The following is a 22,280-nucleotide window of genomic DNA, read 5'->3' on the forward strand; positions in this document are numbered from 1 at the left end:
GAGAGACACCACTCATGAGATTTCCCCCTCTACAAGGGGGCACCCAGGGCTTGAACCTGGGCCCTCTCACCTGGTGTGCTCCACCCACTCCCCGCCATGGTTTAAGCACTTGGCTTTTTTCCTCACCATATCTGCCTATACTGATGATCTCAAAGTCTGAGACTTAACAGCAACAGTTTATTTCCGCTGGTCCTTCAGATTACAGCTTAGCCATCCTTTTCCAGAGGAGTCTTTATCTGTCTCCACTGCCCCCCATTCCTTGTGCCATGTCCTTCCCTGTCCTCCTGCCCTGCCAGACACTGACTCAGGTTGTGTGGCCATGCATGCTGACCCTGCCTTTGGAGAGACAGAGAGGGAGAGATGCCAAAGTGTCATGCCACTCTCATGTGGTGCCAGGACTCGAACCTCGGCCATAAACATGGGAAGGCATGTACCCTACCCCGTGAGTTGTCCCTCTGGACTCCTAATTACAGAAATCTGTTAGGATGAGGCAATTCTCTTTCCATTTCCTTCTTGGAGATGAGCAGGGGAGTGCATTCCTTGGAGGTGTTTCCAGGGCTCCTGGGGGAGGAGACAGAGTGTGGGGTCTGAGCAGTGTGGCCCTGGCCTGCGGAGGTGCTGTCCCTTGGCGCCCACACCACAGCTCCAGGCCCCTCTCCAGGAGGAGTTATGAATGCCGCCATTTTATTTATATAGAGAAATTTGACAGTCAAATACTTTATGTTCAAAATATTGATTAATTTTGGGAGAAACCCGAGAGACTGGCCGCTACGTAACAAATCTCTATTTTTAACTCCTGGAGTTAACTGTAGTGAATCACAACTATATTAAGCAAACGCCAATAGTGCAGAGGCCAGTTGACTTGGAAGCTGACTCAATGAACATTCCAGGGTGACCTGGTTCTGGCGCTAAGAGAGTGTGAGCGGTGGGGGGGCCACGTGGGAAGGAGTGTACTGTGGATCTTGAGATTTTAGCTTCCAGAAAGGGGGTCACATTTGATTGGGGAGTGGATTTACCCTAGGGTGATCATGGAACATGAAGAGCATGAAATCCAGAGAGCTCTTAGAAACATGGCAGCTGTGTGCAGCTTTCTCTCCAGCCTGACTAGTGTAGGATGTGCCAGAAGGTTTATCCTGGGCTGAGGGGTGAGCAGGGTGATAGATCGTCACAGGTTCAGAGAAGTTACTCCCGGTGCCCAAAACTCTGATGACACTCTGGCTCCCCGGTGGACCTCCTTCCACCAGAGAGCCCCCAACTCAGGGTTGGGCGGGACCAGCCTTGAGTCCCCTTCTCCATCATTCTCAGTGCACTGGGTGCCTTGAGTCCCCTTCTCCATCATTCTCAGCGCGCTGGGTACCTTGAGTCCCGTTCTCCATCATTCTCAATGCGCTGGGTACCTTGAGTCCCCTTCTCCATCATTCTCAGCGCACCGGGTGCCTTGAGTCCCCTTCTCCATCATTCTCAGCGCACCGGGTGCCTTGAGTCCCCTTCTCCATCATTCTCAGCGCACCGGGTGCCTTGAGTCCCCTTCTCCATCATTCTCAGCGCACCGGGTGCCTTGAGTCCCCTTCTCCATCATTCTCAGCGCACCGGGTGCCTTGAGTCCCCTTCTCCATCATTCTCAGCGCACCGGGTGCCTTGAGTCCCCTTCTCCATCATTCTCAGCGCACCGGGTGCCTTGAGTCCCCTTCTCCATCATTCTCAGCCCACCGGGTGCCTTGAGTCCCCTTCTCCATCATTCTCAGCGCACCGGGTGCCTTGAGTCCCCTTCTCCATCATTCTCAGCCCACCGGGTGCCTTGAGTCCCCTTCTCCATCATTCTCAGCGCACCGGGTGCCTTGAGTCCCCTTCTCCATCATTCTCAGCCCACCGGGTGCCTTGAGTCCCCTTCTCCATCATTCTCAGCGCACCGGGTGCCTTGAGTCCCCTTCTCCATCATTCTCAGCGCACCGGGTGCCTTGAGTCCCCTTCTCCATCATTCTCAGCCCACCGGGTGCCTTGAGTCCCCTTCTCCATCATTCTCAGCCCACCGGGTGCCTTGAGTCCCCTTCTCCATCATTCTCAGCGCACTGGGTGATGTTTGTAAGAAGTAGGACATGACTCCCTGATTCAAGTCAGCCCTCCGATATGTTAGGTGACGCACCTCTGCTCGGGCCAGACAGCACCTTGGTGGCAGAGGGGTGGACCTCAGCTGTGGCCTGTGTGTCCCCTGTGCCTGCTGTGGGGACAGGTCACGCACAGGTGGGGCCCCAGCTGCCCTGGCATGAGTGCACCGAGGGCTGCTCTGTCTCCCCTGCTCACAAATAGACTGATGAGCTTCTTCCCTTTATTTTCTTTGTTTACTTTTATTGCCACAGGATAATTTCTGGGACTTGGTGTCTGCACAACAAATCCACCACTCCCTGCAGCCATTTTTCTTTCTCTCTCTCTTCCTGGCTCTCTTTCTTTCTTTCTTTTTTAATTTTTTAAAACTTTTTTATTTTTATTTTTTTCCCTTTTTGTTGCCCTTGTTTATCATCATTGCTATTGTTGTTGTTGGACAGGACAGAGAGAAATGGAGAGAGGAGGGGAAGACAGAGAGGGGGAGAGAAAGACAGACACCTGCAGACCTGCTTCACCGCCTGTGAAGCGACTCCCCTGCAGGTGAGGAGCCGGAGGCTGGAACCTGGACCCTGAGCCGGTCCTTGCGCTTCGTGCCACATGCGCTTAACCTGTTGTGCCACCGCCTGGCTCCCTCTTTCTTTTCTTCTTTATTTGATGCGACAGAAATTGGCAGAGAGGGTTAGAAGCAGAGAGACACCTGCATCACTGTTTCACCGCTCCCGTAGCTTCCCTCCTGCAGGTGAGGACCCAGGGCTTGAACTTGGGTGTTGGCAGGCATCTCTGTTGTCAGGAAGCCAGCACCCGGTGCCCTTGTCGTTGTGTCCCCAGGGCGCAAAGGAGGGAAGGTGGGGAAGCCCGGTCTGCAGGGGTGTCAAGTGCTGGGCTGCGAGGAGTGTCCCCCACTCCTCAGGGAGCTGAGACTACTTCGGCGTTGAGATCACAGTGATCCTGTGGGTCCAGGGTCGACTCTCCTTCCCTGCACCGTGGCGCTCACGGACGACGCCCGCTCAATGTCACCATTGGTGCACTGGTTTGGCTGCTCTGGGTCACCCAGGTGTGTGGTGACAGTGTGTCACAGTGACACAGCGCCCTTGCACGAGTTCCCCAGGTGCTGTAGTGACTTGTGCCCTGCCATGCTGCCTGCCCCAGGAGGGGCTGTGCACACCGGAGTCTAGCTGCGGATAGCAACTGTGAGAGCGCGCTTCACAATGATGCGTTTTCTGTTTCTGAGATTTCCAAGGAAAAGAATCAGTGAGTTCTGATAGATAAGCCCGGGTCTGTACTGTGTCAGCCTGATGCTGTTCAGCTGGCCCGAATGCGTCAGCAAGGAGATGGGCAGGTCTGTTGAGAGTAGTGAGGTGGGCGTCTGGGTGCAAGATTGGAGGGACAGATAGTCACGGTATTCCAGCACTTCCAAAAAGAGTCACTTGCAGTGCAAAGAATAAAAAATAAACATTCACATTTAAGGAATGGAGTGAAGGGGAGGTAGGGTGGGTGCTGATGGCCGCCCCGTGGCTCTGGGTGTAGGCTGGTGCCATGCCATCAACTACATTACTTTCATTGAAAGTGCCAGTAGTCTGTTTCCTCAGACTCGGTGTGTGTGCTGACATTCACTTCTTCCCTCTCAGACTCCCCAACCCCAGCCCCATCCAAACTCATCTGGGAGACTTGTCTCCCAGAGCCGGCAGTAGGTGGGTCAGAACCCTGTCCCCTGAAGCAAGGGCGGGGACAAGTGGAAGGAAGCTTGACAGCTCTCTCCTCGCTCTCTTGACAGGGCTCCCGGGTTTGCCAGTCCCACAGCTGAGCTGTTCCTCAGACAGAAGCACAGCACGGGCACAGTGGGTGGCTAGAACTGGAGGAGTACAGTCCAGGGAGAGAGCTTCAAGGCTTTGTGGTCCCCAGCACCCATGTGCCGACCTCCCCACACACGAGGAAGCCTCTGAGAGCCTGTCTGCACCCAAGGAGCAGGCTGACATTGGGCTCCCCTCAGGTCTGGCACATCCCTGCCCCCAGGGCTGAGGTCGCAGGGCTCATTGGGAAGCGGAGCTCCAGCTACTTAGGGAAACGCACAGGGCAGGGAACACAGCCTCGGCTCTCGCCCCTTCACATTAAAAAAAGTTATTTTTTGTCTTTATTTATTTACTGGATAGAGACTGCCAGAAATTGAGAGGGAAGGAGGAGATAGAGAGGGAGAGAGAGAGAGACACCTGCAGCCCTGCTTCACCACTCACAAAGCTTTCCCCCGCAGGTGGGGACTGGGGTTTTGAACCTGGGTTTTTGCACTCAACCAAGTATACCACCACCTGGCCCCCTCTCCTTCACATATTTAAAGTCAGCACTGGCCAGGGCTACAGCTGGCTGGGGAAGGGGAGCTTGTGACAAGACCTTCTGCCTCATCCCTTGGCCTGGTGGTATCTAGACAAACCTTTATGTAACACCAACTGTGAAAAGTTGACCCATGTGGCCTTGCTCTGCTGCGTGTGTGCAATCTCAGATGATAAAAGTGATTTTAAAACATCCAGCGAGAGCTAGAATTTGTCATTTGTGCCTAGCACAGAAGACAGAGCAAACCCAATGTACATGTTTATTGGCAGTGCTGAAAATGTTTGCTCTTTAAATAAATAAAAGAAAGAAAGAAAACGTTTGCTCTTAAACTTCTCTCGTGATTGCTTTGTAGAAGTCGACATTTTGAAAATTCTGTTTTTAAAATCTCTTCAAGCTTTCTGGGTACAAACTGACAGAGCTATGTTGTTGTTGTGGTCTAGGTAAGGGATTCCACCACGCCCGCCGCAGAAGGACAAGGTCGCCTCCACTCCGCCTCATTGTTTCCCGAAGCCTCTTCCTCCCGGTCAAGCTTAGCTCTGTCTTCCCACAGCTTATGACTCACAGGTGCGTCCCAAGAATGTTTCACTCACTTATTTATGTGTGCAGATCCAGAGCCTTGTGCCTGTGTGGCGCGCCACTGCAACTCAATTTTTCATCCACATAGAAAAACTGTGAGACAGACAGAGCCAGCCAGAGAGGGAGAGACACCGTGGAACCAGAGCTCTCTCCAGTGCCATGGCATCTCCCATGTGGGGCTGGGGCTGAAGTCTGAGCCATGCACATGTCAAGGTACATGCCTTACCTGGTGAGCTGTCTCTCTGAGAACATTTTGATAGTATAGATGTCTTTCTTCAGACCCGTCTTGTTGTTCACTTTGCATAAAGAAATGATAGTGGAGCTAGCAAGCAGCAGGACACACTCATTCTGGGAGGCAGCAGTTTCCTTCGTTAACTTAAAGATCTGTGTCCATCTGGGCACTGTACTGTGGCATGTGCCTGATGGCACTGTTTGTCCATGTGGTGCCAACGAGTGAAGCCAGGCTCCCAAGCATCACAGTACTGCCGAGCGGCCTTTGGCCCACTTTTCCTGTTCTGTATACTTAGAGGAGAGCCCTATCCGTGGGGCTCCCTGGGTGCTGTCCATGCGCTAAGAGAGGAAAGGCCCCACAGCCCTGTCCACCATTCATGGGGCTCCCTGTCCATGTGCTAAGAGAGGAGAGACCCAGGGCCTTGCATGTGAGAAGGCATGTGCTCTACTCACTGGGCTGCCTTCTGCCCATGGTCTTCTTTCTATCTTTCCTGCTTTATAAAATAGCACTGAATTGCCAGAGTCATAGTCTCCACAGCAGAGGGCCTAGCTGTGGAGTAAGACAGCGGTAGGGTTTCTGTCCCTGTGACCACACATCCCTAGAAGGTATCCTCTGTCACCAGGATGTCAGCGTCATGTGGGAGCTGCCAGGGCTGCAGGTGACACCCATTCACTCACCACTTGCTCCCCAGGCATTCCTTCTCTAGCAGTTTGAAAGGAGCCAAAATGCCCCGTATTTTCATCACTGATTTTTGACTGAGTGGCATTTTATATTTGATATTAAGAACTCCTTAATATATTAGAACATCTAAATGAATATAAAGTGGGTTGAGATGTTTGCATTCACAGTGAGATTTAATACATAGCTATTTGTGATAAATTCACAAGTATCAAGAAAACTGCTATTTAAAATTTCGCTCCTCATCACAGTATTGTCGTAGTGCCTTTCAGCTCCCCAATAGTCTGCGTTTTCTCCATGCGGTTGAAGCAGGGTCTGAACAGCTAACCGATGTCTCCCAGGTCTTGCTTATCAGTCAATTGCTCCTTTTTTGCTGGTGAGCACCAGGGTTTCATGTATATTGCCACTGAGTCATCTCTCCCAACCACCTTTCTTCTATTTTAAGAGAGGGAGCTGAGAAGATAGCATCATGGTTCTGCAAAAAGAGTGTCTGTCATCTGTGAGGCTCCAAGGCCCCAGGTTCAGTCCCCAGCACCGCCGTGAGCCAGAGCTGAGCAGTGCTCTGCTTTAAAAAGAACCAGAGAGGCGGGGGAGGTTCTTTTTTAAAAAGAACCAGAGAACATAATGGTTCTGCAAAGAGACTGTCATGCTGAGGCTCCAAAGTCCCAGATTCGATCCCCCATCCCATCATAAGCCAGAGCTGAGCAGTGCTCTGGTAAATAAATGCCAGAGAGGGGGACCGAGCGATGGCCCACTTTGCCACAAGTGAGGATGTGCACTAGAGCCCCCTGGCCGCCCACATGGGAATGCCTTGCAAAGGGAAAGCTGCACAGAGTGGGGCATTGCTGAGATGTCACTCCCTCCCTCTCTCTCACCCTCTATCTGGAAAAAAAAGCAAGTTGCCATCTGCCAGGGGTGGTGGCATCATGCAGGCACAATGCCCCAGCAGAGCCCTAAACGCACAGAAGTAGAACTAAAGAAAGACAGAGAAGAGAGTGCAGAGACCCTGCCCCATCATCCACCGTGTTCTCGCAGCCCCTGGAAGGAGCCTCCGTGTAGGTCCCAACTCGCCCCTGAGCCTGTCCTGCACCTTCTTTGTTGGAGGCCGAGAGCTCTGGAGCCAGAGGTCAGTGAGCGTGGTCTTCCATCCCCTGAATTTCAGTGGCGGTTACAGCCTGGTTTGAGTCCAGTCTGCTCAGCCTTGGGGTGCAGGCTCAGCACTGGTGGGGTGCCCTCACAGGAGGCAGGAGCCTGGATTGGGCTGCCTGAGTTGGCAAAATGCTGCCACCCTCATCTGCACTCCCCCAGGCGCTGAAGTCGTGGGGCAGAGAAATGCCCTCTCTTTCTCCTGGTCGGCTCTCAAAATAGCGAGGAGCTCTTCCGGCCGCTCCAGACAGTGACAGCCGCGTCCATAAACACGGGCATGTCAGCGCACATGAAGGGGCCGGGCACTGCGGGTCTCCTCTCACGATGCTGGAGTGGGCCGTGAGGGGCCGTGAGGGGCTCTGTTCTCCTTTGGCATGACCCCTGTCATCTTCCCTGCTCTTTCCCATGGGGTAAGACACCTCTGGTTCACTCTGTCCCCTTCTCCTGGGCTGGAGCTGACCTTTGGAACAGTTCTTTCTACACAGTAGGCGTCTGGATGCCATAATTTCCCCCAGGCCTGGCTCCTTCCTTGTGAGGTGAGAGCTGAGAGGTGGGGCTGGGAGTTCGGTTCCCAGGAAGCAGTAGATAGTTTTCAGAAAGAGGGCTGGCAGGCTAGCTCAGCACGGGGCAGGACACTGCCGCCATTGGTGGCCGTATGTCACGCTCGCCACTGAGGGCTCAGGGACAGCTGTTGTTCTGGAGGGTGTGTTCACATATGTTCCTCGGCCAGCACAGAGGCGCAGGAGGTGTGACAGCCCCTCAGACATCAGGTGTGTGTGTGTGTGTGTGTGTGTGTGTGTGTGTGTGTGTGTGTATGGGGGGCTTCCAGCAGAGTAGGGACTGTCTTCGTTGGGTAGAAGCTGGGCCCAGAGTAGAGCGGAGTGTGGCAGTGGTCGGCTCCCAGAGAGCTCGCCAGCAGGCGCGGGCTTGCTGTGCACACGGCCCAGGTCTGAGCCCCCACTGTGTGGGAGCTGCTCCGGCATCGGGAACTCTGGTGTCATGCCGTCTCCCTCTCTCACGGTCTCTCTGTGTGTCTGAATGAGGAAAGAAACCTGTGGTAGTGGTCTGGTGACACACACACCCCACTGGGCAGACACTGTCACAGCGGTGTGGGAACAGCGCTTGGAGACCCTGCCCTCACTGCCCCCTCCCAGAGGTCTCTGCCAGTCCCTCTCCCCGGGTGCGCTGACCACACAGTCCACCTTCTCTGTAGTCACTTCGGCCCCCCCTTGGCTTAGCCCGTCTGCTGCAGCTGTTCACGAGTTCTAGGCGTAAAAGTCACTGGGTCTGTCCCACAAGGATGGGACAGGTGTTGGTTGGGGAGGCCTGGTGGTGGGTGGGTCCCACAGACACACTCTGCCACCTCCGAATTTGAGGACCTCTCGGCGTCTTCATGTTATATGTTTGCCTTAGAGGATTGTGGAAAGAGTTGGGGGCACATTCATTAAATAGTGGTCTCAGTGGGTGGTGTTGACACCCGGGTCTCAATTTCTCTCTATCTTATCCAACAACAATAGTAACAGTAACAAAAACAAGGGCAACAAAATGGGAAAAATGACTTCCAGGAGCAGTGGATTCGTGGTGCAGGCACTGAGCCCCAGCAATAACCCTGTAGTCAAAAAGAAAGAAAGAAAGAAATGGAGAGAGGAGGGGAAGACAGAGAGGGGAGAGAAAGACAGACACCTGCAGACCTGCTTCACCACCTGTGAAGCGGCTCCCCTGCAGGTGGGGAGCTGGGCTCGAACTGGGATCCTTACTCCGGTCCTTGGACTTCGTGCCAATTGCGCTTACCACTGCGCTACCGCCTGACTACCTATTCCTCTCATTTTAAGACTGGGTGATGCGCTCAGATCAGAACTGGAGAGATGGCTGGGTTGGAGAGATAGCTTACTGGATAGATCATGCGCTTTTCCTGGTTAGAACCCTGGCACCACAGGAGAGGTGTCCCAGCCCTGGGGGAGTCTGTGGGTCTGTGGTATCTCTCTCCCTGTCTCTCTGTCTTTGCCCGAACAACAAGGGAGCTGACAGTGGAGATCTGCACGCTCCTGCACCACCGGCCCTGGCACTTGCCTGGGTGCCCAGCCCTCCTCAGGCAGCCAGGGCCCTCCTGCTGTGTCCTGCTGCACGCTGGCTCCCTGGCACTCCACCGCTGAGCATCCACTGAGAAATGAGTTCCCTGGGTCAGGGTGAATGGGCCTGCTGGCGGGCTTGCCGACTATCAGCCTTCTTTTGAAGGCAATTCCCTGGCAGGGTCAGAGCTGCTTTCTCCTGATCTCGTGTGTACTAGGCGGCCTCTTCTTCATTTGCCTCACAAGCTAACCCAAACATGCTTTAAAGGTCAAGATATGGATAAATTCTCCGACATTAAAATACTGAACTCATCTTCATTAAGGAGATGAATAAAGTTCACCCACACCTAGGGGAGAGAACTTACAAAGGCTTAGGGCCATGGTGGACAGGTCACCCCACAAATAGGCAAAAAGACCAGCCAGGCCTGGATCAGAAGGAAACACTCTTGGGCCTTGAACAGAGTCCGGTCCTGTGGTGGGCAAGGGAAGAAGGCCCCCCAGCTGATGGGCTGGGACTGGGGCTGGTCAGGCCAAGGGCTGTATCATCCTGCGCCGCTCTGTTGTAGTTTTTTTTTTTTTGCTTTAGATAGACAGAGAGAGAGTGAAAGAAACCACAGCACCAAAGCTTCCTTCATTGTGGTGGGTGCTGCACTTGAGCCTGGGTCCCACACATGGCAAAGCAGTGCACTGGCGAGGTGAGCTACTCCACAGGCCCCCACTCTGCTCTGGAGCACAGATGGACCCAAGCCCATCTGTCAGTCCCATGTCAGCTTCCACCCGGCATGGTGTCGCAAGGCAAGTGGGGCTGACTGTATGATGGACAAGACTGGGGGTGCTGTGGCTTGTGGGGAGCCATCTCACACAGCTGAAAGTGCCCTTTGTAAAAATCTTTTCAGTTATGTATTATTGGATAGAGACAGAGAAATTGAGAGGGGTGGGTGAGATAGAGAAGGAGAGAGACAGAGAGACACCTGCAGCGCTGCTTCACCACGTATGAAGCTTCCCCCGTGCAAGTGGGGGATCAGGGGCTTGAACCCGGGTCCTTAGTACTGTAATGTGTGTGCTTAGCCAGGTGTGCCACCACCTGGCCCCTCATTGCCTCTTTGTGAAGGTGTTCCCCACTCACAGGCCTGAGAAGACACTAAGTGCTACCCCAGCCTGGCATCTCTGCCCTGAGAGACATGAACATGCCACAGGGGCAGTGGTGGGGAGGGGGAGGCTGCAGAAGGCTCAGGTCAGATAACTCCTGAAAGCAAAATGGAGAAACAGGTGACCCAGCATATGTGCAATGGGCCGGGCACTCAGCTGCATATCTGCCTGAGTTCACGCTTGGCACATGCCAGGTCCGTGCTCCTACAAGTGGGGAGCCAGGGGCTCGAACCAGGATCCTTACGCCGGTCCTCGCGCTGCCTCTGTTCTCTTACATTGTCTGTGAAAGCAAATGACCTGCAGACGGGTCCCTCCCTTGTTCACACAGAGCAGGTTCCCGAGGTGACCTTACGGCTGGCTAGCCTTGCGTATAGGCCCGAGTTGGGGGCTCACCTGAGCCGGGCCTTTCTGGCCGAGTTGCTTGTTGCAGGATCAGACACAGGCTGAGGTCAGATCAAAACACCAATGTGCCTCCCTCCCCAGAACCCGAAGTCAGTGGGGGCAGTGAGGTATAGATGTTACCAGTGCCCTCTCCCACTGCTCTGCCCTCCTGCCCTGGACTCCTGGGACTCACAGACCAGGCTGGGCCGACTGCCCAGGGCTGCAATAAATGAGTGTTTAGGGCACCAGTGCCAAGGAGAAGGGGCCTCCTTGAAGGAGGGGAGCACTGGGCAGCCTCTGGGGTATGCGTGGGAACATGGAGTGGTGGACTTGGACTCCCAGGGGACTCCTGTCTGCTTGACCTCTGCTTGCTTCCTGGGGCCAGGGCTCTCCGAGCTGCAGTGGAAGAGGTTCCCATGCCTTCCCAGGTCATGGGGAGGCCTCCTCGGCTTCACAGAGAGATTTCACAGTGACCCCCGCTGCTTCACTCTGTTTTGGTAAAATCACCAAGCAGGGCAAGAGACACAGGGCCTGGGTTCCCGAGCTCCTGAACTGGACCCATCCTTCCCTTCAGGGAATAGGCAGAGGAGGGATGTGGGGAGCCAGAAATGGGGGGAAAGGAGAGGTGTGGGGAGCCAGACTGAGGAGGCAGAGGAGGGGTGTGGGGGACAGAGGAGGGGTGTAGGAACGCAGACTGGGGGAGCAAAGGAAGGGTGTGAGTAGTGAGACTGGGGGGCAGAGCAGGGGTGTGGGGAGACAGACTGGGGTTTGGGGGCAGAGGAGGGCTGTGGGTAGCAAGACTGGTGGAGGCAGAGGAGGAGTGTGGGGAGCCAGTATGAGGGGGCAGAGGAGGAGTGTGGGGAGCCAGTCTGGGGGGGCAGAGGAGTGTGGGGAGCCAGTCTGGGGGCAGAGGAGGAGTGTGGGGAGCCAGACTGGGGGGCAGAGGAGGAGTGTGGGGAGCCAGTCTGGGGGGCAGAGGAGGAGTGTGGGGAGCCAGACTGGGGGGCAGAGGAGGAGTGTGGGGAGCCAGTCTGGGGGGCAGAGGAGGAGTGTGGGGAGCCAGTCTGGGGGGCAGAGGAGGAGTGTGGGGAGCCAGTCTGGGGGGCAGAGGAGGAGTGTGGGGAGCCAGTATGAGGGGGCAGAGGAGGAGTGTGGGGAGCCAGTCTGGGGGGCAGAGGAGGAGTGTGGGGAGCCAGTATGAGGGGAGCAGAGGAGGAGTGTGGGGAGCCAGTCTGGGGGGCAGAGGAGGAGTGTGGGGAGCCAGTCTGGGGGGCAGAGGAGGAGTGTGGGGAGCCAGTATGAGGGGGCAGAGGAGGAGTGTGGGGAGCCAGACTGGGGGGCAGAGGAGGAGTGTGGGGAGCCAGTCTGGGGGCAGAGGAGGAGTGTGGGGAGCCAGTCTGGGGGGCAGAGGAGGAGTGTGGGGAGCCAGTCTGGGGGGCAGAGGAGTGTGGGGAGCCAGACTGGGGGCAGAGGAGGAGTGTGGGGAGCCAGTCTGGGGGCAGAGGAGGAGTATGGGGAGCCAGTATGAGGGGGCAGAGGAGGAGTGTGGGGAGCCAGTCTGGGGGCAGAGGAGGAGTGTGGGGAGCCAGACTGGGGGGCAGAGGAGGAGTGTGGGGAGCCAGTCTGGGGGGCAGAGGAGGAGTGTGGGGAGCCAGTCTGGGGGGCAGAGGAGTGTGGGGAGCCAGACTGGGGGGGCAGAGGAGGAGTGTGGGGAGCCAGTCTGGGGGGCAGAGGAGGAGTGTGGGGAGCAGACTGGGGGCAGAGGAGGAGTGTGGGGAGCCAGTCTGGGGGGCAGAGGAGGAGTGTGGGGAGCCAGACTGGGGGCAGAGGAGGAGTGTGGGGAGCCAGTCTGGGGGGCAGAGGAGGAGTGTGGGGAGCCAGTCTGGGGGGCAGAGGAGGAGTGTGGGGAGCCAGTCTGGGGGGCAGAGGAGGAGTGTGGGGAGCCAGACTGGGGGCAGAGGAGGAGTGTGGGGAGCCAGTCTGGGGGCAGAGGAGGAGTGTGGGGAGCCAGTCTGGGGAGCAGAGGAGGAGTGTGGGGAGCCAGTCTGGGGGCAGAGGAGGAGTGTGGGGAGCCAGTCTGGGGGCAGAGGAGGAGTGTGGGGAGCCAGACTGGGGGCAGAGGAGGAGTGTGGGGAGCCAGACTGGGGGCAGAGGAGGAGTGTGGGGAGCCAGACTGTGGGGGCAGAGGAGGAGTGTGGGGAGCCAGTCTGGGGGGCAGAGGAGGAGTGTGGGGAGCCAGACTGGGGGGCAGAGGAGGAGTGTGGGGAGCAGACTGGGGGCAGCCACCCCTGCTGCCCAGCGGGTTAAGCGCCTCCCCCAGCAGTTCTGCCACTACTCCTCTTCCCCCACTTTGTCTCCCTTCTCCTGTTCTTTTTCCTGTTCCTGTTGTTCCTTCTGTCTTCCTCCTGCTCCTCCTTTTCTTCTTCTCCGTGCTTCTGTCTTTCTCCTCCTCCTTCTTTCCTCTCCTGTCTTCCTCCTCCTGCTCCCTCTCGTCCCCCTGCTCCTGCCCCAGCAAGCCCCAGCAGAGAGGGGGTTGGGTCGAAGGCCGAGACCTCTGCGTCCAGCCTGGGCTCAGCAGCTGGTGGGTCGAGCCAGAGCACGGTGTCACCCCGTGCCTGCGGGAACTCCCTGTCAGCAGGGTGTTCCGCACACACCTGCCAAGTGCTTCCAGGAAGGGAGGGAGCCGGGCCTTACCCACAACCTGCCCAGAAGCGCCCACAAATCCATCCAGCCTGTGGTGCCCAGTGACAGCAGGCTGAGCAGAAGGCAGGTGCCCGGCATGCCCCTTCCCTCCCTACTGGGTGCTGGTGTGTGGCTCAGCTGGGGTGCCAGGCCCCCTCACACACCAGAGTGGTGGGCTCAGTGCCGGGCAACCCAGGCGTGCCCTGTACTGTCATCTGGCGGCGAGGCTGATGGCAACCAGGAAGGAGGGGCACCACCACCTGAGTACACGGGACTCCATGTGGTGCCCGAGCTCGGACCCAGGGCAGCGCGTGTGGCCCAGCGTGTGCCTTACCAGATGGCCTAGCTCCCAGGCCGCTGCTGCTGTTTCTTTCTTTGCCTCCGGGGTTATCACTGGGGCTCATTGCCTGCACTAGGAATCCACTGCTCCTGGAGGCATCGTTTCCCCACTGTTGTTGCTGTTGTTGGATAGGACAGAGAGAAATGGATAGAGGAGGGGAAGACAGAGAGGGGGAGAGAAGACAGACACCTGCAGACCTGCTTCACTGCTTGTGAAGCAACCCCCCTGCAGGTGGGGAGCCTGGGGCTTGAACTGGGATCCTATGCCAGTCTGCGCTTTGCGCCACATGCACTTAACCTGGTGCACTACCGCCCAGACCCTGCTTTTCATTTTAATGCCGTTCTGGGGAGTGACCCCAGGGCTTCTGCATGAAGCCACCAAGCCCACATTTCCTTCCATATTTGGGGGTGTGCACCAGCCCACCATTCACAGAGCTCCCCTTGTGCGCCCTTGTGCACTGGGCTCTAACCCACAGCCCAGTGAGGCATGTGCTTTAGCCAGCAGGCTACCTCGGTCACAGTAGCGTTGGTTTGCCAGGCCCTGCGCACACTGAGCATTTCCATAGCCCGTGTCCCGTCCGTGCCCACCACTCCATGCCAACACCCTTCCAGCGCCCTCCTCTGCCCCCCCCCCCAGAGCCTCTCCTTCCTACCATGGAGCCTAGCAAGAAGATGGACTCCTCCAGCACCCTGCAGAGCAACCCCTCGCTGAAGCTGCACTCCGACCGCACGGGCGCCCCGGTCTTTGTCCCCGAGCAAGGTGGCTACAAGGAGAGGTTCGTGAAGCCGGTCGAGGACAAGTACAAGTGCGAGAAGTGCTGCCTGGTGCTGTGCAGCCCCAAGCAGACCGAGTGCGGACACCGCTTCTGCGAGACCTGCATGGCCACCCTGCTGAGGTAGCACCCCCGCACCCCCATGGGCCTGTGTCCCAGTGCAGGGGTAGGGGGTGCCTCCGAGCAACTGGGCAGAGTCCCCGGGGTGGGCTCAAGGGCTGGGGGGCATCCCCATCTGTGCCCCTGCTCCAGCTCTGTCCCTGGACTGAGCCCAGCCCCTGCCTGCTGAGTGTGGATGTCCACAGAGCCGTTTAAGACAGGTATTTCTGGGCCAGCCTGGGCTCTCAGGAGGACGTGCTCACATCGGGGTGGTGTCCTGGTGGGTCCGCTCACTGTGCCCGCCTGCACGCGCATCCCGAAGGCTGTGCTCTTAGCCAGTGTTCCCAGCAGCTACTGCTCTTCACCACCCGAGGGTGAACTGCCCCCAGTGGGGCTCATCGGCAGCACAGTGGGCTGGGCTCTGGCTTCTCCCACACCTGAGCTGGCCCACGGCTGTGGGCTGGGGAAAGCCAGTGGACCTGGGGTGCATCTCTCTGCTCCGGGCCTGCAGGAGCACGGGACCCCTCCACCTGCTACCCAGCCCTGAGTCTGAGGAGAATCATGTGACTAGTTCAGGGACTTGCATGCCCAAGGGCCAGGGTAGCTCCCCGGCGCCACCACTAGCCAGCGCCAAGCGGTGCTCTGCCCAAATAAGTGAAGTGCATTGTGGAAATGCCCGGCAACGCGCCCCTGTCCCACTAGCCCTCTTCCCCACTGCGCCTGGGCCTCCCCTGGGGCCGACCCTGCTCCCTGGGGGCCCGGGGAGCAGAGGGGGCACCTTCACCCCAGGGAGGGGGTTTCCAGCCACAGGGCAGGGTGAGAGTCAAGTCTAGGCCACCTGGAGCAGTGGCTCTGGGCCGAGTGTGGGGACAAGCATGGCACAGGGACTGGAGCTTCCTGAGGGGGGCTGAGTTGCTGGTCGGTGGTGTGAATGCTGCTGGTGCTCTTACAATGCGCCTGCGCGCAAGGTCGCCCTCACAGACTGGAGGCTCCACGGGCAGCTAGTATTGGTTTCTGAGCTATAATTTCACTTGGCAAGGGGCTTTCCAAGAGGGACTGGAGCTCATCTGTTGTGTTTAAAAACTTCCTTGTGAAAAATCCCAAGAAAGAAAGTGTAGCCTCTCCCTCAGGCTCCACATGAACTGTCCGCATTGGCATGGATGTGATGCGGGTGTGGCCAGCGGGACATACAGTCCAAAGTGTCCCTCTTTTAGAAAAAAATTTATTTGTTTTAATGAGAGAACAAGAGACAGAGAAAGAGAACAGAGCCCTACTCAGCTCTATTTTATGGTGGTGCCAGGAATTGAACCTGGAGCCTTGGGGCCACAGTCAGGAAAGCCTTTTATAGAACCACTCTGCTATGTCCCCAGCCCTAACATGTTCCTGGTGTGTTTCCCCTCAGCACCTCGAGCCCGAAGTGCACTGCGTGTCAAGAAGGAATCATTAAAGACAAGGTACCCTGGCTTCCCACACCGATGTCTGCCCCAGCGCTCTGAGAAGCTGCCATACCTGATGGGACAGGGAGGGTGTGGGGGGTAGCCGAGTCTGCCAGCACTGCCCCCTGAGCCACCTGCCCCCTCATCTGGGCCAAGTGGGCCTGGGCTCTGACTATACCCTGCCCCCAGCACCCTGACATTATACAAGTGTGACATTCTAGCCCCACCCCAACTTCCTGTGGTTACCCCTTCTTGTGTGTATTGTGAAGCTGTGGGGCATCTCCCACGGATGTGCGCTTTCTGCCTCCTTGACCCCCTCATTCTGCTCTGTGCTCTTCCACGCCTGCCTCCCCCTGAAAGCACCTCAGAGCCCTGACAGCATCCGAGAGAGAGAACATGCAGCTCTGTGTGCTGCTGAGTGAGCCCAGGAGCTTCGTAGACGTTGGCCGAGAACGGAACCACGCGAGCCTGGCTCCGGGCCTCCCCTGCCACATGCTCTTTAGACAGGGAGTCCAGTCTGGCAGCCGCCTGCCATCTACAGGCCTTTCCTTCTTCATTTACTTGTTGCTAGAGGTTGGATTAGTAGCAAGGAGAGTTTTTTTTTTTTTTTTTTTTTTTTAAGAAAAACAGCTGCTGGGGAACTGGCCCAGGGAAGGAGTGCAGGACTTGCACGTGAGGCCTGACCCCCATCGCTGCACATGCTGCAGCGGAAGAGAGAGAGAGAGAAATAAAGGCCCACTCTCCCATTACTGTGCTCGGCCGCCCAGTGCTGACGGAGAGCCGAGCGCTGTGATCAGAGCGAGGGGGGTTATCAGATGAAGGCGGTTTTTTTTTTTGGGGGGGTGTCTCCACTTCATGGTTCAGATTCACTGACAGAGAAAAGTGACCAGTTTTGCTGAGGAGTCACAGGTGGGACTGTCAGAAAGAAGAAGCCCCTGGCGGGAAGGAGGAGGGAGTTAGCTCCTCCCCACAGCCCCGCTTCTTTATGAGGTGAATCACCTGCTGTCCCAGCTCTAAAATTCTGCATGTTTATGCTCCTCATCTTTTCAGTCTTTTTTTTTAAGTTTTCTTTGTTTAATTTAATTAATTTATTTTTATTTTTATAAGAGCAGGGGCTGGGCAGTGGCATACCTGGTTAATTGTACATGTTACCAAGAGCACTGCTCAGCTCTGGCTTATGGCAGTGTGTGTGGGGGTAATTGAGCCTGGGACTTTGAAGCCTCAGGCATAAGAGTCTCTTTGCATAACCATTATGCTATCTCCCCCGCCTTTTTTTTTTTTTTTTCGATTTTTAATTCAAGTGCCTTAAGAAACAGTGATACAGGAGTCAGGCGGTAGCACAGCGAGTTAAGCACAGGTGGCGCAAAGCTCAAGGACCAGTGTAAGGATCCCAGTTCGAGCCCCCGGCTCCCCACCTGCAGGGGAGTCGCTTCACAGATGGTGAAGCAGGTCTGCAGGTGTCTATCTTTCTTTCCTCCTCTCTGTCTTCCCCTCCTCTCTCCATTTCTCTCTGTCCTATCCAACAATGACAACATCAATAACAACACTAACACAACAAGGGCAACAAAAGGGAATAAATTTTTAAAAACCTAAAAAAAGAAACAATGATACAAAAGGAAGCTTATTGTATACTGATGAAGAATACATTATCTGTTTATTTTAGTTATACATTATCTGTTTATCTTAAGTTATATATTAAGAAATAAATAAACAGGGAGTCGGGCGGTAGCCCAACAGGTTAAGCTCATGTGGCACAAAGCGCAAGGACCGGCTAAGGATCTCGGTTCGAGCCCCCAGCTCCCTACCTGCAAGGGAGTCACTTCACAGGTGGTGAAGCAGGTCTGCAAGTGTCTGTCATTCTCTCCCCCTCTGTCTTCCCCTCCTCTCTCCATTTCTCTCTGTCCTATCCAACAACAACGACATCAATAACAACAATAATAACTACAACAATGAAACAAGGGCAACAAAAGGGAATAAATATATTTTTTTTAATTAAAAAAAAACTTATGTCCAAAGATTGAGCGCTAGCTCACTGGACTGCTGTGTGAAGACCTCGGGCTGAGCCTCCTCCACATGTGGGAGCACAGACCAGGGGAAGCTTCGTGAACAGCGGAGCAGTAGTGTGCCATCTCTCCACTTTCTGTCTGTTTCCATCTGAGACTGGGAGGGGAGAAGTCACCTGAGAGCGGTGGAGTCACACAAGCATCATTTTTTTTTTTTTTTTGCCTCCAGAGTTATCCCTGGGGCTCCGTGCCGGCACTATGCATCCACTGCTCCTGGAGGCCATTTTTCCATTTTTGTTGCCTTTGTTATTGTTATTATTGTTGGATAGGAGAGAGAGAAATTGAGAGGGGAGGGAAGACAGAGAAGGAGAGAGAAAGATGCCCGCAGACCTGCTTCATGACCTCCCTGCGTGTGGGGAGCCAGAGGCTCGAACTGAGATCCTCAGGCCAGTCCTTGTGCTTAACCCATGGCGCTACCACCCAGTCCCCAGCATCAAAACTTTTAAAGGTCATATTCCTAAAGGGTTTGGTCTGACTCCCAATTTGGTTTATTTTTAACTCCTAACAGCCGTTGATTCTATTTCTTTGCCTGCCGAGTTGAAACAGGCATATTAAGATCCCTGTCTATTTTTCGCTGTTGGAGTGTTAACGTGGGTGTTTCTTAGAGGTGCCTGAGGACCGAGACTGTGTACATCATGTTGTTAGAAGGAGTAAACATATTTGTTTTCTACGGGCAAAATAAATCAAAGGAAGGCAAGGGGAAACATTTTCATTATTGGATTACCCTCAGTCTTTGCGATGTGTCTAACAATGGAAGTGAGTTCCAAGTGACTGAAGGGGCCAGGAGCCGCGGAGGGGAGGGGCTTCTCTAGCAAGCAGCCTCCCAAGGCCACACCCCTACCCCAGCCCTTGGGGGTGTCCCTGCCGCCGCCTTGGCAGTGTGGCCCTGGTCCTGCTGTGCCCAGCCGGCTGTGGCAGATCCCACTGGAACTTCACATGCTCTTGAGTGGCGGCTAACTATGCAGCGCCTCTGAGCTTGGCTCATCTACTAAGAAGTCCGATGAGGTTCTTCTCCCACTTTAATTCTCTTGGAGACACTACTCCTTCCTAGTCCTCATGCCTCCAGAGTCCCACAGAGGAGATGCTCTCATGACTTTTTTTAAAAAATATTTTTATTGATTTATTCCCTTTTGTTGCCCTTGTCATTTTTTTATTGTTATAGTTATTGTTGTTGTTGTTGGATAGAACAGAGAGAAATGGAGAGAGGAGGGGAAGACAGAGAGGGGGAGAGAAAGATAAGACACCTACAGACCTGCTTCACCACCTGTGAAGCGACTCCCCTGCAGGTGGGGAGCCGGGGGCTCGAACAGGGATCCTTACGCTGGTCCTTGCGCTTTGCGCCACCTGCGCATAACCCACTGTGCTACCGCCCGACTCCCTCTCATGACTTTTTTAAAGTAGTTTTGCCTTGTCCCAAGCAGCAGCAGCATGTGGAGAGTAAAAATATTAATCCTCGTGGTCTGGGAGATGGCGCAATGGCTAAGGCATTAGACTCTTAATCATGAGGTCCTGAGTTCGATCCCTGGCAGCACATGTACCAGAGTGATGGCTGATTCTTTCTCTCCTCCTATCTTTCTCATGAATAAATAAATAAATAAATTCTTTTAAAAAATAGTAATCCTCTATGGTGACTGTCTTTCCATTTCAGGTATTTAAAGATAACTGCTGCAAGAGGGAGATTCTGGCCCTTCAGATATACTGTAGGAATGAAAGCCGGGGTTGTGCGGAGCAGCTGGAGCTGGGACAGCTGCTGGTGAGTGCAGGCTTCTGCGGGGAGTCTCCGCCCAGGGGGTTGCACAGTGGTAAAGCGCGGAACTGAGTTTTACTTTGCACGGACAGAGTGATGCTCTGGTTCTCTTGCTGTAGTTCATAAATGAGTAAATCTTGGGGGGAGGGAGGCTAAAGCACGAGGAGAGTGAAGGAAGGGGGAGGGGGGGGAGGAGAAAGAAGGCAGGCAGCCCCCAGCAGTGTAGAGACCTCTTGCCCGTTACTCTTCCCAAGCTACCAGACTTCAGGGGGCGGGCAGAGTCACTCAGACATGAAACGTGACTTTCACGACATCATTGGCAGACCTGTGAAATGGTTTGCAAGCACCCCATCCTATGTAGAGTGGAAAGAAGTCTGGAACTGAATCTGAATTTTGGATGGTTCCCTAAAACCTCCTCTGTCCTTATTAACTATGAAAATCCTCATAGCTTCTGGTGTTTTTTGATTAGTATAATACTTCAGCTCATAAAGATGTTGGAATAAAACAAAGTCCCTAGCAGACAAGCATTTATCTACCCAAGAAGAAGAGTTAGCTCGATTCTTTAAAAGCTCTGTGGTTTGAGCAGTCACGAAGCCGGCAGAGCGCAGGGTCTCTGGGTGCCTGTCACCATCCCCCTGACACCACTCTGCCGGCGGCGTTGAGCTGCACAGCCAGCCGCAGGATCAGGCTTCCGCTGACTGTTTCCCGATGATGAGCTGCGAACGCTCTGCCTTCCAGGTGCACTTAAGGAGCAACTGCCAGTTTGAGGAGCTCGCGTGCGCACGTGCCGACTGCAAAGAGAAGGTGCTGAGGAAGGACCTGCGGGACCATGTGGAGAAGGCCTGCAAGTACCGGGAGGCCACGTGCAGCCACTGCAAGAGCCAGGTCCCCATGATCAAGCTGCAGGTGCGGCCCTCCGCGGGGTCACGTGGGGCCTGCCCACAGTGCGGCTTTCCACACGGCCATTCTAGTGGGCACAAAGAGGAGCCAGAGGCGCCAACGGCCACTTCGGCCTCGGCTTCTCAGGGACCTTGTTTGGCAGGTGTTGATTTGCGTGTGGGTGAACGCCGCCTTGAGTGACTGTCATCTGGGGTACCAGCAAAATGAGACTGATCATCTCTTAAAAGCAGCATTTTGCGAGCCTCCGGGGAGTGGGCTGAGTCTCGCTGAGCCTCTGCGTCCTGTCCCAGCTCTGTGGCAGGTGCTGCTTCTGCAGAGTGCCTGGTCCTGGGCGTTGAGTCCTGACAGGCCAGGAGAATCCTTCACTTTGGCCTGGTCCTATGCAGTAGAGGGGCCTATTAGAACAGGGCCACATGTGTGTGTGAGCTGGAGAGAGCTTTTCAAGGCAGAGGCCAGACATTCCAACAGTCAGTGCTGTACCCACCATCTGTCCGCCTGCTGGGCAGCGCTTACCGGTCCTGCTGTGTGGGGGCGCTGTTGAGTGGAGGTGCTCACCTTCAAGTGGAAGCGCATGACCCACAGCCTATAAGTAGGGGGCAGGAGGTAGGGGGTTTACTGGTCTTGTAGGAGAAGTAGCTTAGATGAGAGGGCAAGGGCCCAGGACCAGTCAGGGCTCCAGGCCAAGGGCCCACACACAGACTGTACCAGGGGCTGTAGTACTGCTGCAGGTGGTTTCAGGAGCTGGGGGGCAGCTGTGAGCAGGGGTGGGCTCATCAGCTGCTTGCCTGGCCCCTCATGTGACTGGCGTGACAGCAGACACAGGTGGACGTCGGGGAAGCGGGCAGGTGAGTCAGGCGTGTTGTTGGCCTAGACTGGAGGGCAGGGCAGGGAAGGAGGAGCAGGTTTCAGAAGGAAAGCCAGTGAGGTTCGTGGCAGCTCAGGAATAGGGTCCAGGACTGGCCATACTGGGGCAGCTGGAACAGCACTGAGGGGTGGAGGTGTGGGCGTCTGGGTTGCAGGTTTGAGTTCAGGGTGGCCTGGAGCTAGTGAGAGGCCTGAGTCAGCATAGCAGCCAGCCCACATGAACACCCCGGGCACAGGTGGGGCCGTCACCCCCAGGATGGGGGCTGGCCGCTGCACTGGCGGAGGAGGCTGAGAGGGCCGTCTGCTGGGAGAGATCTGGAAGCACTGCTGCCAGCCGTGGGAAGAGGTGCACTCTGCCCTCCGGCCCTACGGGCAGCCCGCCATGCCTGTGATCTCTGGGAAGTCCCTCCCTGCGTGACTCGGGAGCCGTTTCCAGCTACAGGGCACCATGAAGAAATGGTACCCCCTCCTTTGGCAAATGGCCACGGTAACCTTCCCTCCAGCAGTTAGATCCTGTGAGGGAGCAGCACGCCAGCCCTTCTCGAGTCCCTTCCGTGTGGCCCCTTAACCCGTCGGCCACACTTACCGGGAGAATGGGGTCCGCAAGCTCATTCTCCTCTGAGGAAGAGAAGTAGAGCTTGTGCAGCACAGGTGAGGCTGTGACAAGGTGAGCGATCTAGTCTAAAACAACAGCAAGAGAGCTGGGAGATAGCTCACC

General features: G+C 55.6%; 1 protein-coding gene across 6 annotated transcripts in view; it reads left to right on the top strand.

The window, feature by feature from the left end:
- Positions 1 to 22,280, top strand: part of TRAF3 (TNF receptor associated factor 3) — a 79,560-nt gene that overhangs the window by 34,957 nt on the left and 22,323 nt on the right. For 3 of the 6 annotated variants that reach the window (XR_009547238.1, XR_009547237.1, XM_060181151.1), the window contains exons 2-7: positions 4,869 to 4,992; positions 5,093 to 5,217; positions 14,318 to 14,576; positions 15,955 to 16,006; positions 19,700 to 19,804; positions 20,537 to 20,704. Coding sequence is in view for 4 of the 6 variants with exons in the window: in XM_060181151.1 (XP_060037134.1) it covers positions 4,982 to 4,992; positions 5,093 to 5,217; positions 14,318 to 14,576; positions 15,955 to 16,006; positions 19,700 to 19,804; positions 20,537 to 20,704 (720 nt within the window). In the remaining 2 variants the exon portion in view is untranslated. Of the gene's footprint in view, positions 1 to 4,868; positions 4,993 to 5,092; positions 5,218 to 14,292; positions 14,577 to 15,954; positions 16,007 to 19,699; positions 19,805 to 20,536; positions 20,705 to 22,280 lie in introns of all 6 variants that reach the window. The other 3 variants (XM_060181153.1, XM_060181152.1, XM_060181154.1) reach the window with 3 other exon arrangements.

This window comes from Erinaceus europaeus, chromosome 22 (genome assembly GCF_950295315.1).
Source record: "Erinaceus europaeus chromosome 22, mEriEur2.1, whole genome shotgun sequence".
NCBI lineage: Eukaryota > Metazoa > Chordata > Mammalia > Eulipotyphla > Erinaceidae > Erinaceus > Erinaceus europaeus.